Genomic DNA, 14422 nt, shown 5'->3' with positions numbered 1-14422 from the left:
CCACATTCTGCATGTTACAACAGCGTGGCTTTGTAGTAAAGAGTGTGGGTACTAGACTGGACTGCGTGCAGTCCAGACCTGTCTCCCATTGAAAATGTGTGGCACATTATGAAGCGTAAAATACGACAACGGACACCCCGGACTGTTGAACAGCTGAAGCTGTACATCAAGCAAGAATGGGAAAGAATTCCACCTACAAAGCGTCAACAATTAGTGTCCTTAGTTCCCAAACGTTTATTGAATGTTGTTCAAAGAAAAGGTGATGTAACACAGTGGTAAACATGACCCTGTCCCAGCTTTTTTGCAGCCATAAAATTCTAAGTTAATGATTATTTGCTAAAAACAATTAAGTTTATCAATTTGAACATTAAATATCTTGTCTTTGTAGTGTATTCAATTCAATATAGGTTGAACATGATTTGCAAATCATTGTATTCTGTTTTTATTTATGTTGAACACAACATCCCAACTTCATTGGAATTGGGGTTGTAAATCAAGACGAGAATTACAACTTTTTTGTCATCTAATGAATAACTACTTTCTTCTCATCAAATGATAACACTTCTCCTGTCGAATTGCAACTTTACTCTTGTAAAAATTATGTTCTCATTAGCGTTGACATAGATGACATCTTTATTTTCATGAAAAATTACTCCTTAATTTAATAGAATAAAAGTGAGAATTTTTCATGTGGCTGCATCATTATACACAAAAAAAATAATGAAAGAGAAAGCTAAAGTGGAGAGAAAAATTATTTCCATTGCCTTTTGAAGTAGAGTCTCTTCCACTGGAAAGCTTTTTTTTCCTTCTTCTTTTTAAACAACACCGGCCTAAAAAGCTGGTAATAATTTACACGCTATTTCACCAATAGCGAGGAATTCACTTTAGGGCAGTGTTGCGAGTTAATGACTCGCTCTGCGGCAGGCACCAACACCACCAGCGCCAACTCGCCACCTCCTCTGAATTCCTGCCATTGTTATACGAAGGAGGAATTTGCAATTTGCAATTGTACACAAGACAAGGAAGCGGCATCGGCAAGGTTCACATTTACACTCATTCATTCAAAACGCAATCCATCAAAATGCTGCACGACTAAGCCACTTAACTGAGCCAGTGTATCCCACATGCCTGAATTAGGCATTCAGGGGAAAAAAAAACTAAATCAAAGGCACAGCAGTAAGTGAATACAATCTCATTTCCCTACTTGTACAGTGTGGAACACATGTGCGAGGAATAGAGCCAGAACGTTTGCCACAGCAATCAATACAAGACTACTGCCGCAGTCCCAGACTTGTCAGTGTGTGTATGTGTGTGTGTGTGTGTGTGTGTGTGTGTGTGCGTGTGTGTGTGTCAGCTGGGAGGGAGAGACAGGTCAGAAGATTTCAAAGGTGATTATAATAGTGCATTAGCATAATATGATCGAGGAATATTGGCCATGCTCGCAGCGGGTACGACAACATAGAAAATGCATGGTTGGAGATGAACACATTATGACTGCCTATGATACGGTGTATGGAGGATAACAAAAAAAATTGAATTAAAAAGAGAATTTATAAAATATATATCAATAAATGAATATTAATAGTATTTTAAATGACATTAAATACACCAATCAGCAGATTAAATAAAACAATAAATACAAAAAAATATTTAATAATATTAAATAATTATTAAAATAAAAAACATCCTATTTTTAAATAAATATTTTAAAATATCTATTTTTAAACAATAATAAATTAATTTTAAAAAAATGAAAATTTTAATCACCAGCAACAGCATAGGCGACCACAATGTATCCTTTAGCGCACTCTGCCATCGTTTATGATATTATGGGGAAAAACAGAAAAAATAATAATAAATCTAAGTTAAACATTTTACCATAAATTATTAAAATTTAAAAATAAATAAAATGTCATTTCATTTAAAAAAAAAAAAAAAAAAAACATCAGCAACCACAATGTATGCCACTGGGTTAAAAGTAAAAAAAAAAAAGAAGAAATACATTTAACTTGTTGAAATATATTTTTTTCTCATAATATTTAAAAAATATATGTTAGTCTTCTTTAGACGCAGGGATTGTCACAGACAACCACAAGGTATCCCGCTGGGTAACCTGCTTTTCTTTGATACTCCATATGGAGGATACAAGTAGAAATAAAAACATATATATACATTTATACATAATTAAAATAAAAGAAGACGCACAAAATAATAACATTTCAAAACATTTTTAAAAACTAAATCGATACAGACAACCACAATGTATCCGAAGGGCCATACTCCAACAACTGGCCACAACATTAAGAACACCTGTAGTATCCAATGAGAGCAAATACACGCACTGTACTGTAATGTAATTGTGCCTTTACAGTGGATATAAAAAGTCTACAAAATGTACGAATGCTAGGTTTTCTGCATTTAAAATGAAATGACACCAAGATAAATCATTTCAAAACGTTTTCCACCATTAATGTGACTTATACTGTACAACTCAAATGGCAAAAAAAAAAAACATTTTAAAAAAACCTTTCAAGAGAGGAAGTATAAACAAACAACTGAGATAATTTTGTTGTGCTCTTGCGTTCCGAAAACATTCAAAAATGACTGAGGCAACTATGCTATCTATTAGGCTAATGATACGTTTATGAATGTGTATGCGAGTGAGTTCGTGTCAGTTAAAGCATGCATCATAACGGCCCAGCAGCTTGGCACAAAAGGCTGTTTAAAGAGCGAGCGCGGGGGGGGGGTGACTCAACTGGTAGTGGCAGGGGGCCAGTAAATAGGACTGGCCAGGCCCCCAGCATACAATGAAGAAAAACCGCTCCCCCCCGCCCCCCATCCAGACTTCATAGTTAACTCATATTAAACACGTCAATGGGTCGCGCACAAAAGGAATTGGGGCCACGCTGATAAGAAAGCAAAATAAAAGTTGTAAAGTTGTGAAAGTAAAATTTTCATTCCCACGACTACGTAAACGCAACAGCTACTGGTATACAGTATGCCATATGTGACTTGGGTAATATAAGCAAATATTTGCCAAGAACACTTGCGGTTGACGACCGTGTAGTTCAAATATTTACACAAACATGACAAAACATTGACTGTTTTACTGTTTGTTATACTTAACTGGATAAGATTCTCAACAGTCACCATCGTAGCATGTTTATGCTCTTAATATAACCGTTTCATTCGAAAAAGTTAAGACTTTTTTTCTCCAAATACAGTACATTTTTATGCTAATATTACAAAGAAATTTGAAAATAAAAAAAACATTCCTCTGAATACTGCATCTTAACTGTCAGAAATGTAAAAAAGTTATTCATTTTTTTAAAAATTAAAATGTATCTTTTTTTTTTAATCTCATTATGTGACTGATATATATTGTTCTAAAAAATAACATTTTCACAAGTCTCGTAATATAGCATTCTTCTCATTTCTTTTCCCAATATTCAGACATCCATCAATCAATTTTCTGAACCGCTTCTCCTCACTAGGGTCGCGGGCGTGCTGGAGCCTATCCCAGCTATCATCGGGCAGGAGGCGGGGTACACCCCGAACTGGTTGCCAGCCAATCGCAGAGCACATCCAAACAAACAAACAACCATTCGCACTCACATTCACACAACTACGGGCAATTTAGAGTCTCCAATTCATACATGTTTTTGGGATGTGGGAGGAAACCGGCGTGCCCGGAGAAAACCCACGCAGGCACAGGGAGAACATGCAAACTCCACACAGGCGGGGCCGGGGATTAAACCCGGGTCCCCAAAACTGTGAGGCTGACGCTCTAACCAGTCGTCCACCGTGCCGCCAATATTCAGACAATTTTGCACAAATCACAATTTTATTTAAGTCAATTTAGGACAATTTCCTCATTTCAGAATCAGAATCAGAATCATCTTTATTTGCCAAGTATGTCCAAAACACACAAGGACTTTGTCTCCGGTAGTTGGAGCCGCTCGAGTACAACAGACAGTCAATTTACAGAACACTTTGGAGACATAAAGACATTGACAAAAAACAATTGTGCAAAAAGATGCAGAGTCCTCTAGCACTTAGAGCAGTTCCAACGACTAATATTGCAATAGTCCGGTGCAATGACCATTGTGCAAAGGGCGCTGAGACTTCAAGGAGTGTGTGCGGTTTAAAGTGACGAGTAGTGCGATCATCTGGGACAATGTTGGTTGTGCAAATGTTACAGATACTCCTCAATCAGTGTGCAAATGGAGCAGATGATTCTTGTAACATTCCAACTTATTTGTAGTCATCACTTTTTTCTCATAATATTACGGTGGCCTGGAAGTGCAAAAACAATATAACAAAGCCAAAACACTTTTACATTACAGAAAACAAATGATACATTACAGAAAACAAATGAACAAAAACCGGAACACTTTTACATTTCAGAAAACACATTAACAAAAGCAGAAACACCTTTACAAAAGACAAAATACCCGGAAAGGGAACGTCCAATTTCAAAGACATTCTTAGAAATCCCACGCCCTTTCTCGGCAAGACCCGCCCCGCTTCAACATGATTGGCTCCTGCATCGCGGGAAGGCTAGGCTACACAGATATAACGAGCTGTCCGTCACAAATATAATTGAAAAAAGAATTGTATTATGTTTAGGAGTAGGGTTGGGGTTCAGGCAGTTTAGAATGAGTTAAGGTTAGGATTAAAGTGGTTAAGGCTGGCGCACACCGAGCACCGCCGCCGAACCCGACTGAACTGTGGCACAGTGTGCGTGGTTTGGCAACTGTTTCCTTGAGCGGCCTATCAGTCGGCCACTGATTTTGACGCGATTCAAAATTATAATCTCCGTTGCACGGCGTCTTCACGTCCCAGTTTACATTCAATCAAAATGCACAGAAGCCTTCCCCTACGGTGAAAATACATTTCCAGGTTTGCGAGCCGTGCCGCCGCGTTGCCTCGGCTCAAGCCATATAAATAATACGTAAAGCATCAAATGTTGTTTAACATCAATGCTAAACTATATTCATAATGTGCCTGTCGATGAATAAGCATTTCATGAAATAGTGATCGATTTGAAAGAGGCTTGGATTTAGACCACTATTGCACTCTTAAATTTGCATATTTTCTTACTGGCAAGCTAGATGATACTTACTGGGATCTGGGATCCAACCTATGAAACTGAAGATGATGACCCTATCTCAGTTGTGGCTAAAGGCGTTATGTTATATTTGGCAAAATGCCAAAATATGAAAACAATTTCTGTAAAAACTAAAAGAAAAGAACAATCCAGAAGTAATCATTACAATATAAATTAAAAAAGATATGAATCCAAAGATATGAATCCAACAGATTTTATTGCAGCCATAAAATCATAAATTAACTCTTCTGCAAAAAGGACTCCAGTGGAGTTAGCCCACTCTAGTTCTCAGTGGCTCAATTGTTGCCATGCGCTTCAATTACGGCGCACATTAAATGCCATTCCAAAAAAAAGCAGTACGCTGCCTGTGAGACGCAATGTTATCAAGTCGGTATCCGCGTGGGGGTCAGTGGGCTACTTTCAGATGGGTTAGGGTTACAGATTTACACATGCAAGTGACTCAGTGGCCATTAATCTAGCCCTTGTGAGGATGCTAAAAATTACATTCCCCTACAGACATCTTTACATTTTCCCACACGGGCACACTGAGAAGGAAACAGAAGAAATTTTTTTTTTTTTAGGGTTTTTTTTTTTTTTTTTTTTTTATCTCATAAATCATGATGTTATTCTCATAATATAACAATTAATTTCTCACCAACTGGCAACTTGACTAATATTACGCCTCTATTGTCAACTTTTTCTTGTAGTATTGTGACCTTTTGCTCATGATATTTTGCGTTATAACTTATTTCCCATTATATTGCAACTTCAAGAAAAGGAATGTAATTTTAAGATTTTATTCTTGTAGAAAGTGCTGCTTCCGTTTTCAATAAAACAAGTTTGAAATATGGCGTTGAATAGGTCAACTTTTTCCTCGTCATATTACAACTTTATTCACGTAAATGTACTACTTCTTTTCTCATGAAAATGTGACTTTTGTGACCTGACGGGAGTATTTAGTATTTAGATATTTAGATCATTTAGATGGTGAATAATTACAATTACACTTTCTGTATTGTCGGAAAACCACATTAACTTTGTCTTCTGAAAGTGTTAGCTTAATGCTAACACACCATACAAAAGGCCATAGATGGGATAAAGTCGCATTGTTATTGTGGTAATTATAAACCAACAACTTATATTTGAACAAAGATGGTAGCAACACATGTAGACTAGGAATCTAACGATATCTACAGCTCACGGTTCGGTTTTATTGCGATATTAATCTCACGGTACGATAATTATTGCGATTTTGTGGGAAAGCTCATGGTTTAACGGTAAGGTTCACGGTACAGGCAGGGCAAAGATGCCCACATGATCACATGGGTTACACGCCCAATCGGGTGCGTTTATACTCTTAATGAGGAAGTGGATCGCTGTAGCCTGGCTAAGCGGCATGGCTGCGTATAGCCAGGCCAAAACTAAATTTTAAGAAAAACGGCGCTTTTAATTTTGCAATATTGTGAATATTGTTACATCCCTAATGTAGACAGGTAATACAGTATAACAAGACTCAAAGGAATATATTCTGTATCCTCTGCAAAAAAAAACAAAGTTTAGTAGCGAGGATCTTCTTCTGTGTTTCATCATCAAATTTGCGTGTTTTATGTCTGTATGTATTTACTGCCCCCAGTGGCCAAGATGCACACACCTGGCACACAGTGCCCACTGAAATAATGCATGAAATCATGATACACCCACTGTTTAAATATGTGCATTCGATGTAATTGTGTTATTACTAGGCTTTACACGATCAGGATATTTGGGGCCGATCACAGAGTGATCAGCAAGTTTAAAAAAAAAAGAAAACCGATCCGATCACAAGACGGAGCAATGTGCCACTGACATAAGCTAAGGTCAGATCAACATTACAACATGACAGAAATAATGGGTGCTAACTTACTGTAATTAAATTACTTTATTGCAGTTAAATTACTTTAATAAATACTCTTAACGACATTGCTTACTCTATCTAACCTTCTCACTGTACCAGCTATATGGACGGGTGTTGTTCAGTTTGTCCGTTTGACCCCCCCCCCCCCCCCCCCCCATTATATATACTGCAACTTGATTCTCGTAAAATTGTCATTTTCTTTCTGTTAAAATTTTCTTTTTGCAATATTACAACTTTTGGCATTTTTGACAGTTCCAAGCCATCAATCTGCCCTCATGAGCACCAAATGTGAGTGATGTGAGCTTCTGTATAGCTAAAAATGTAATTCCCCCTTGTTGTGTTGACATTTTCCCATAGTGGTAAATGTAGTTTTGTGTAGGGCGGGCAGGTTTGAACAGTCCTCCTCCCCTACGCGCTAATGTTTGTTTTTCGGATTCCACTTTGCATCTGTAAACGCTCGCCACTGACTCAGTTTAGCGTCATGGGGCAAAGTCAGCGCAGGGAATGTGCTCGGCGAAGGTCGTAAAGGCCTCCGCAGCTTGTCGGGACCGGTCCACATCCCCTCCCCTTCTGTTGTAATGTACAGTAAAAAAAAAAAAAAAAAAAAAAAAAACTCCCATTTGCTGGATGCACTTGAACGCATCACCCCCACACACGCAAAAATGGTCTTCAAAGGGAGAGGCAATGTGATGCAAGCTGCTGCATAATTCATGCAAAGGGGAAGGAATGCTTTTTGGCATCATATTGCGCTTTTTTTTTTTTTTTTTTTGCAATGTCATCATTTTTTATCAAAGAGGACGATTGTTTTCTTTTTTTGTTGCGTCCACATCAAATGTATTGGCTTGACAGAGCAGGGGTGATAAGATAGTTTACACACGTACGCACAAGGACAGGAATATAAACCATGCTTATTATACACGACACACAAATCAGGGAGAATATGTCACGCCATAGACTTCAATTCTTCATTCATTCATTCATCGACTGTTCCGCTTATCCTCACTAGGGTCGCGGGTGTGCTGGAGCCTATCCCAGCAATTTCCGGGCGAGAGGCGGGGTACACCCTGAACTGGTCGCCAGCCAATCGCAGAGACTTCAATTAATTCTTTGCTATTTGTGCTTTAGGTGTGTGTGATAACCGTAGAACAGGAAATGGATCTTGCACGATGTCGGGATAGCGTCGCGACTGGAGCAGCTCATAATTGCCATAAAATGATGAACTTTTTCATAGATTACAACTTAATTCATGTCCAAATGTTCCCCGAATTGAAACTTAGATTTTTAGAAATATATTTTATGATTTTGTTTCTTCGTGAGTTCACAAAATTATTTTTGTAATATTTTATCGGTTGTCTTGTAATATTATGGCTTTATTCTAGCATAAATTATAACCTAGCCCTCGTTTGACTATTCTCATTTTCCCTAATATTCAGATTTTTTTTTGTAATATGACTTCAGTCTCGAACTATTACTACAAAATAATCATTCTTGTAATCTTATGACTTTAATATTATAAAAGTGCCACTTTCTTTTTGTAAAATTCTAACTTTTTTGCTCGTAATGTATTTTTTCGCAATCTTATGACCTTGACTCATGAGTTTGAATATTTCATTTATTTCTCAAAATGACAACTTTATTCTCATATTTTATCCTTCATAAAACTATTTTCATAAAATAACGAATTTTCTAATAATATTAGGATTTCATTCTCATAAGCTAACAACTTAATTTTTATTTTATTTTAGTTTTTTTTTTAATTTTAGTTTGAGTATTTAAAATTTTTGCTCATAATATTTTGACTTTATTCTTAGACATGTAAAACTTAATTCTCATAATATTGAGATTATTTTCCCCCCCACTGACAAAAACTTTTTTTCCTTCACTTTTATTTTTGTAATGTCAACTGTATTCTCATAAAATTGCAACTTTTTATATATAAGTAAAAATGTTTATAAATTTAAAAATGTATTAAATAATTGGAGAACATGCAAACTCCACAGAGGCGGGGGCAGATTTGAACCCTGTGAAGCGGAAGTGCTAACCAGTCGCCCACGGTGCCCCCCAAAATAAACAATTTGAAATATTTAACATCCATATTTTTTTATTTTTTTGTATTATTATTTATTTATTTTTTTTTACACTTGCATGACCCTTCAAACATTGCCTGTCCACATAATAATGGTGTTGTGGTGAGAGTCCACTCAGACTATGGAAAAGATTATTTCTATCATTCCCTATGGAGGGGTGGGTCTGTCTTGGACCTTTACGCTTCAACTGTAGCAAGGGGGGCGGAGCTAGGATATTGCACAAGCGTGCCTTTAAGTGATTACTAAATAACTGCAGTGTGTTAAAGGCCAATAAGATATTTAGACGGGAGGAATGAGAGGTTGGGGAGGTCTTGTAGAGATGATACCGGGGCTCATAATCGGCATCGGAACGACAAAGATGATCGCTTGTGTAAGCTGCGGCGGGGGCCATAAATAGCCATGTTTCTCATGAAAGGGAAACGTGATAGGCGCTCTTATTACTCAAGAGGAAAGAATGTAAGTAAACCTTGAGCGGAAGACTTCGAGTACAAACACGGCTTTCTTTGTGCAATGGTCGCACACATAAACAAGACGAGAATTGGAGAATAAAGATGAAGAAGGAGGGAGAGAGGAATGTGCATGCAGAGGAGGTCCATTAAAGTGCTGTTGCAATATGAGAGCCAAAACAAAAACATCAGTACAGTACAGTACTTGGTTTACAAGGTCCCGACATCAATGGTTCAGCATATGACTGCCAAAATACAGTCCAGTCCTGGGCACAGGTGTTAAACCCAAGGCCCAGGGGCAAGATCCGGCCTGCCACATCATTTTTTGTGGCCCACTAAAGAAAATCAAGTGTTTATTTCATCTTTCTTGTTAAATGGACTTGTTTTTTCATGTTGGCAGAAAATAAATTATTTTATATATTCATACAGATTTTTTAATGACTTCAGATTTTCAATTCAAATTCAATTTGTTGTTAAAAAACAATCATAATAATGGCATGCAGGAACAAGCGTGTATTTTGTCGCTGTCGGGCGCAAACCCCGTATTTCCAAATACGTCATATTTTTTCACAAATCAATATTATTGGTCTGTCTCCACGTCATCTGTTATTTCTACGCATTGGTAAGTGTTGAAAATAGCTTGAGAACAAATCTAATGACGCACTTGAACACTTCAACTGTCTGAGAAGTGTTGTAAAACTCTTGTAAAACCTGTTGTAAAACCACCTCCACACTCCACGGACAATATGGGGCATTATGTTGCCTCAAGATGACAATAAGTGACTATAGTTAGGGTAGATACATTTGAGTAGGCCTGTTTTGTTAAAAACTGATCGCTGTAATGCTTTGGTGCAGATTAGCTGGTCAGCCACAAAGGTAAATTTGCATGCAGATTCACGTCCGCAGATTACACTGCCTAGTCCGCTGATTGTTTTAGTTACTGCATCACTCATGACTCTTTGAAAGTTTGGGAAGATGACATAACCACTGTCATTTGCTTTTGTGACACATTAAAGTATTTTTGTCTGGTAGGGTGGTCGGCACGAGCGCAGACTTTCAAATGCATGGCTGGTGACGGTGACATGTCCATACCATTTTATTATAACACAGCGTCATAAGTTAGCAGTTTTTTAGCAAATTCAATTAGCAATTGAACATTATCTTTGGGCGGTATTGGGTTAATGTTGGTGGGCAACGGAATATGATAGCAATATAAGAGACAATACCAGATTGAACAATGCGATGTTTGGTAACTTAACATACGTCGTGGTTGAGTATTACGGGAAATGCACCACTTAAAATATATATATATATTTTTTTTTTAAATCAGTACAGTACAAAATGTCCTTGGTTTAAACCAGACCAACATATGACGTGTGGTCCAATGTACGATTCCGAGGTTCAATGTTACGAATGGCGCAAAAAAAGCAAAAAAAAAGCAAAAAAAAAAAAAAAGGTCCGAGCGTACGATGTCAAATGTTACATCATACGACTCAAAGGTTCGATGATTTAAACGGCGATTTCCCTCAGTACAGAGGATCCTCAGTTTTTAATTTTCCCGACATACAAAGTCAATGTGCCGACATACGAATCTGAGGTTGGATGTTACGAACGGTGCAAAAAATGTCAGTACAGCACATATAGTCCGTGGCTTACAACGGTCCCGACATAGCGGGTTCGACGTTACGAACAGCAAAAAATTGTAAGCTCGATAGCATAATTGCCTCAGCCATTTTTTATGTTTTGGGGAAATGAAAACAATGTAAATATTAGTTGTGGATTACCATGACCTGGATGACTGAGACTCTACACAGTCAAAAAAATAATAATAATAACACAATTTCTTGGCTCCACATTGGTATGTTTTTGTTGACATTGTCACAGTAAGTTAAAAATGACTTAATGACTATTTGGCTAACGATATAAAAATTAAAAAAAAACACGAGTAGCGACAGTGCATCACTACTGTGGAGGAGGAGGTCCTCGGTTTAAGTCGATGCCGACATACGACGAATATGTTCCGACATACAACTGCATGCGTCTGTACAAAATGTTCAATGTTACGAACGGCCCCAAAAGACGAGTACAATACAGGGGGTCATCGGTTTACGACTCTCCCAACATACGACGTCGAGGTCCGACGTACGTTGCACAGTAGCGGACGCATAGGTTAGTGCCAAACTACGACGCGTTCCGACTAAAGAACAAATCCGTACACATTACTGTACACGCAGTCGCTGACGAGCATCCACCATCCATCTGCAAACCCTGCAGCGCATTTACATCTGTTGTGCAATTTCCGCCTGACGAACGTCCAAACAAAATGTAGTATGCATGTTTCCCAAGCGCAATACGGGATTTATTCCCACGATGAACACTCGGCAAGTGCACACGCAGCACAATGGCGAGGAAAAAACGGCAAAGCACACACTGCGAAGCCAACTAATTAATGCACTAAATATGCCAGGGCTCGGAGGCGGAGAAGGGGAGCTAGGAGACAATTAAAGCCGGCGTTGATGAATAAAAAGTGGCCCCTTACCTCGCCGTGGGAGACGCCGCGTCCCTGCGGAGTGTCCTCGGGTAGGAAATAAAGTTTGGAGCTGGACAAAAGTTGCCTGCTCGTCCTCTCCTCCCAGAGAAGCTGCAGCTCGGCGACGCACACGGGCTCGTCCGGCTTGCAGCGCACCAAGAAAAAGTCCCCCAGCGACAGGATCCGAGTCTCGGCGGCCCGGCTCGCGAATTTGAAGGCTTTGTAAAATATATACGGTCCGTGTAAGCCGCAAGACGAGCCCACCCACTGTGGAAACAAAACACAAACAATAAGAACACAGTCAACTAAACGAGCGGAGTAAACAAACATGTCACTCACACTTGACGCTCTTGTTTATTTCCCCCGCATGCTAAGCTATTAATAGCCGTTAAAAGGCGACGTTTGACACGGATGCGACCGACGCCGAACGGACGATAAATGTCAAAGTGTGGCGCCGGTAAGGCGTTTTGGACGCGGAAGGACCGCGCGGAAGAAGGAGCCGGGGGCGAACGTAAAAAGCGGGGTGAAAAGTAGAGGGCTTCGGCGGCGGGTTTTCGTGCGTGTGCGTGTGTGTACCTTGAGTGAGTTCGGCTCCATCGCGACGTTCTGAATTGATTCAACTCAACACGCTCTCCAAACTTGCTGGCGTGAATGGATCGCCGCAGGTCCTGGCAGGGGCACAAAGCGAGCCACTTCAAATGAGCACCCGTTTTCCTTTCAAGACTCGTTTCAAATGGGTCCTCGCGAGTTAATGGGCTGTGTTTTAACGTATTTTGAATGTATGATTACGTAGTGTTCTTTTGCCAGTTATGCTCATTTTCTAGGCTTTATACCAGCGCAAACGCCACTGCAGGCGCGATATTACGCCCAAATAGAAACATATTGTAAATATGTCCGACCGATTCTATAACTATTCTGCTTCACGGCCCTTAATGTGACTCACCGCAATTTATCCGCCTCGAAAAGCTACACCGACGTCGATTTTACGCCTTTTTGTACCGTCGCCCGTGTATGTGCCTTCCAGGACTTGCGTAAAAGAGAGCGAGGATGAAAGCCCATTTCTCACATAATGACACACGGAGGCACATGCAGGCTGTGGATGCCCAAAAGAAACAGTTACATGAAACTTAATAGGTTCCTCAAAAGGCAATGAGACACTCGTGATGTTCCGCCTTTTCTTTGCTTTTTTAAAAATTATTTAAATCAAGGAAAACAGTTGTATTTTATTGTCCTACTAGGAAATAAACAGCTTTATATCCGCAACAATTGGTGTCACAATCAGAAAACCTCCCTCGCAGTTGCCTATTAAAACAAACGTGAATATTTAGCGCACCTATTTCACAATCAGAGCCCTCATATAATTGCTAGTTATACATATATCAGGTTATTATCAATGATGGATCATTAGTTGTTTATTTCTCTGCTATCTGCGTTTTAATATTTATACAACCCACCGTGGGGCGTGTATTTCCTCTTTCCCTCTTTATCACTTACAGTAAGATGTATGTGCTACTGATTCGTGCGTTACTAAATGTGTCCACAGGGCGGTGCTGTTTCTCCACAAGTCATGCGCGCACACACACACACACACACACACACACACGTACACACAAAGTACTGGCAATGTGGATTATGCAACGGTTTTTTTTTTCACCCCCCTTGACATAACTTGCAGGGCTGGATGAGACAGACAGCTAGACAGATTTAGTTAGTTAGTTAGTTAGTTTTACAGACAGCCATAAATAGCACTTAAACTTCAATGTTTCCCATCAAAGACAACACACGTAAACACAAAATGCACTTTATGAAGGTTTTTAATATTAAGGGAGAGAAAAAAATCCAAACCTATATGGCCCTGTTTGAAAAAGTGACTTCCCCCAATTAAAACGTAACTGTGGTTTATCATAACTTAGTTCGATTTCTCTAGCCACACCCAGGCCGGATACTGCCGCACCTGTTCTCAATCGAGAAATCACTTATATAGGATTCGCCTGACAAAGTGAAGCAGACCAAAAGATCCTCAAAAGCTAGACATCATGCCGAGATCTAAAGAAATTCCGGAACAAATGAGAAAGAAAGTAATTGAGGTCTATCAGTGTGGAAAAGGTTATAAAGCCATTTCTAAAGCTTTGGGACTCCAGCGAACCACAGTGAGAGACATGATCCACAAATGGTGAAAACATAGAACTGTGGTGAATCTTCCCAGGAGTGGCTGGCTGACCAGAATTACCCAAGAGCAGAGTGACGACTCATCCCAGAGGTCATAAAAGACCCCACAACAACATCCAAAGAACCGTAGGCCTCACTTGCCTCAGTTAAGGTCAGTGTTCATAACGCCACCATAAGAAAGCGACT

General features: G+C 39.2%; 1 protein-coding gene across 1 annotated transcript in view; it reads right to left on the bottom strand.

Annotated features, from left to right (window-relative positions):
* arid5b (AT-rich interaction domain 5B) overlaps positions 1-12712 on the bottom strand; it is a 125810-nt gene extending 113098 nt beyond the window's left edge. Inside the window, exons 1-2 of the mRNA XM_061689873.1 lie at positions 12644-12712; positions 12077-12334 (exon numbers count right to left, since the gene is read on the bottom strand). Coding sequence (XP_061545857.1) covers positions 12077-12334; positions 12644-12664 — 279 coding nt within the window. The 5' untranslated portion in view covers positions 12665-12712. The remainder of the gene's footprint in view (positions 1-12076; positions 12335-12643) is intronic.
* Between the last annotated feature and the right edge of the window lie 1710 nt (positions 12713-14422).

The sequence above is a fragment of the Phycodurus eques genome, chromosome 11, assembly GCF_024500275.1.
Source record: "Phycodurus eques isolate BA_2022a chromosome 11, UOR_Pequ_1.1, whole genome shotgun sequence".
Taxonomy (NCBI): Eukaryota; Metazoa; Chordata; class Actinopteri; order Syngnathiformes; family Syngnathidae; genus Phycodurus; species Phycodurus eques.
The sequence above is the reverse complement of the archived record's forward strand: the minus strand, read 5'-3'. Positions and strand labels throughout refer to the sequence as shown.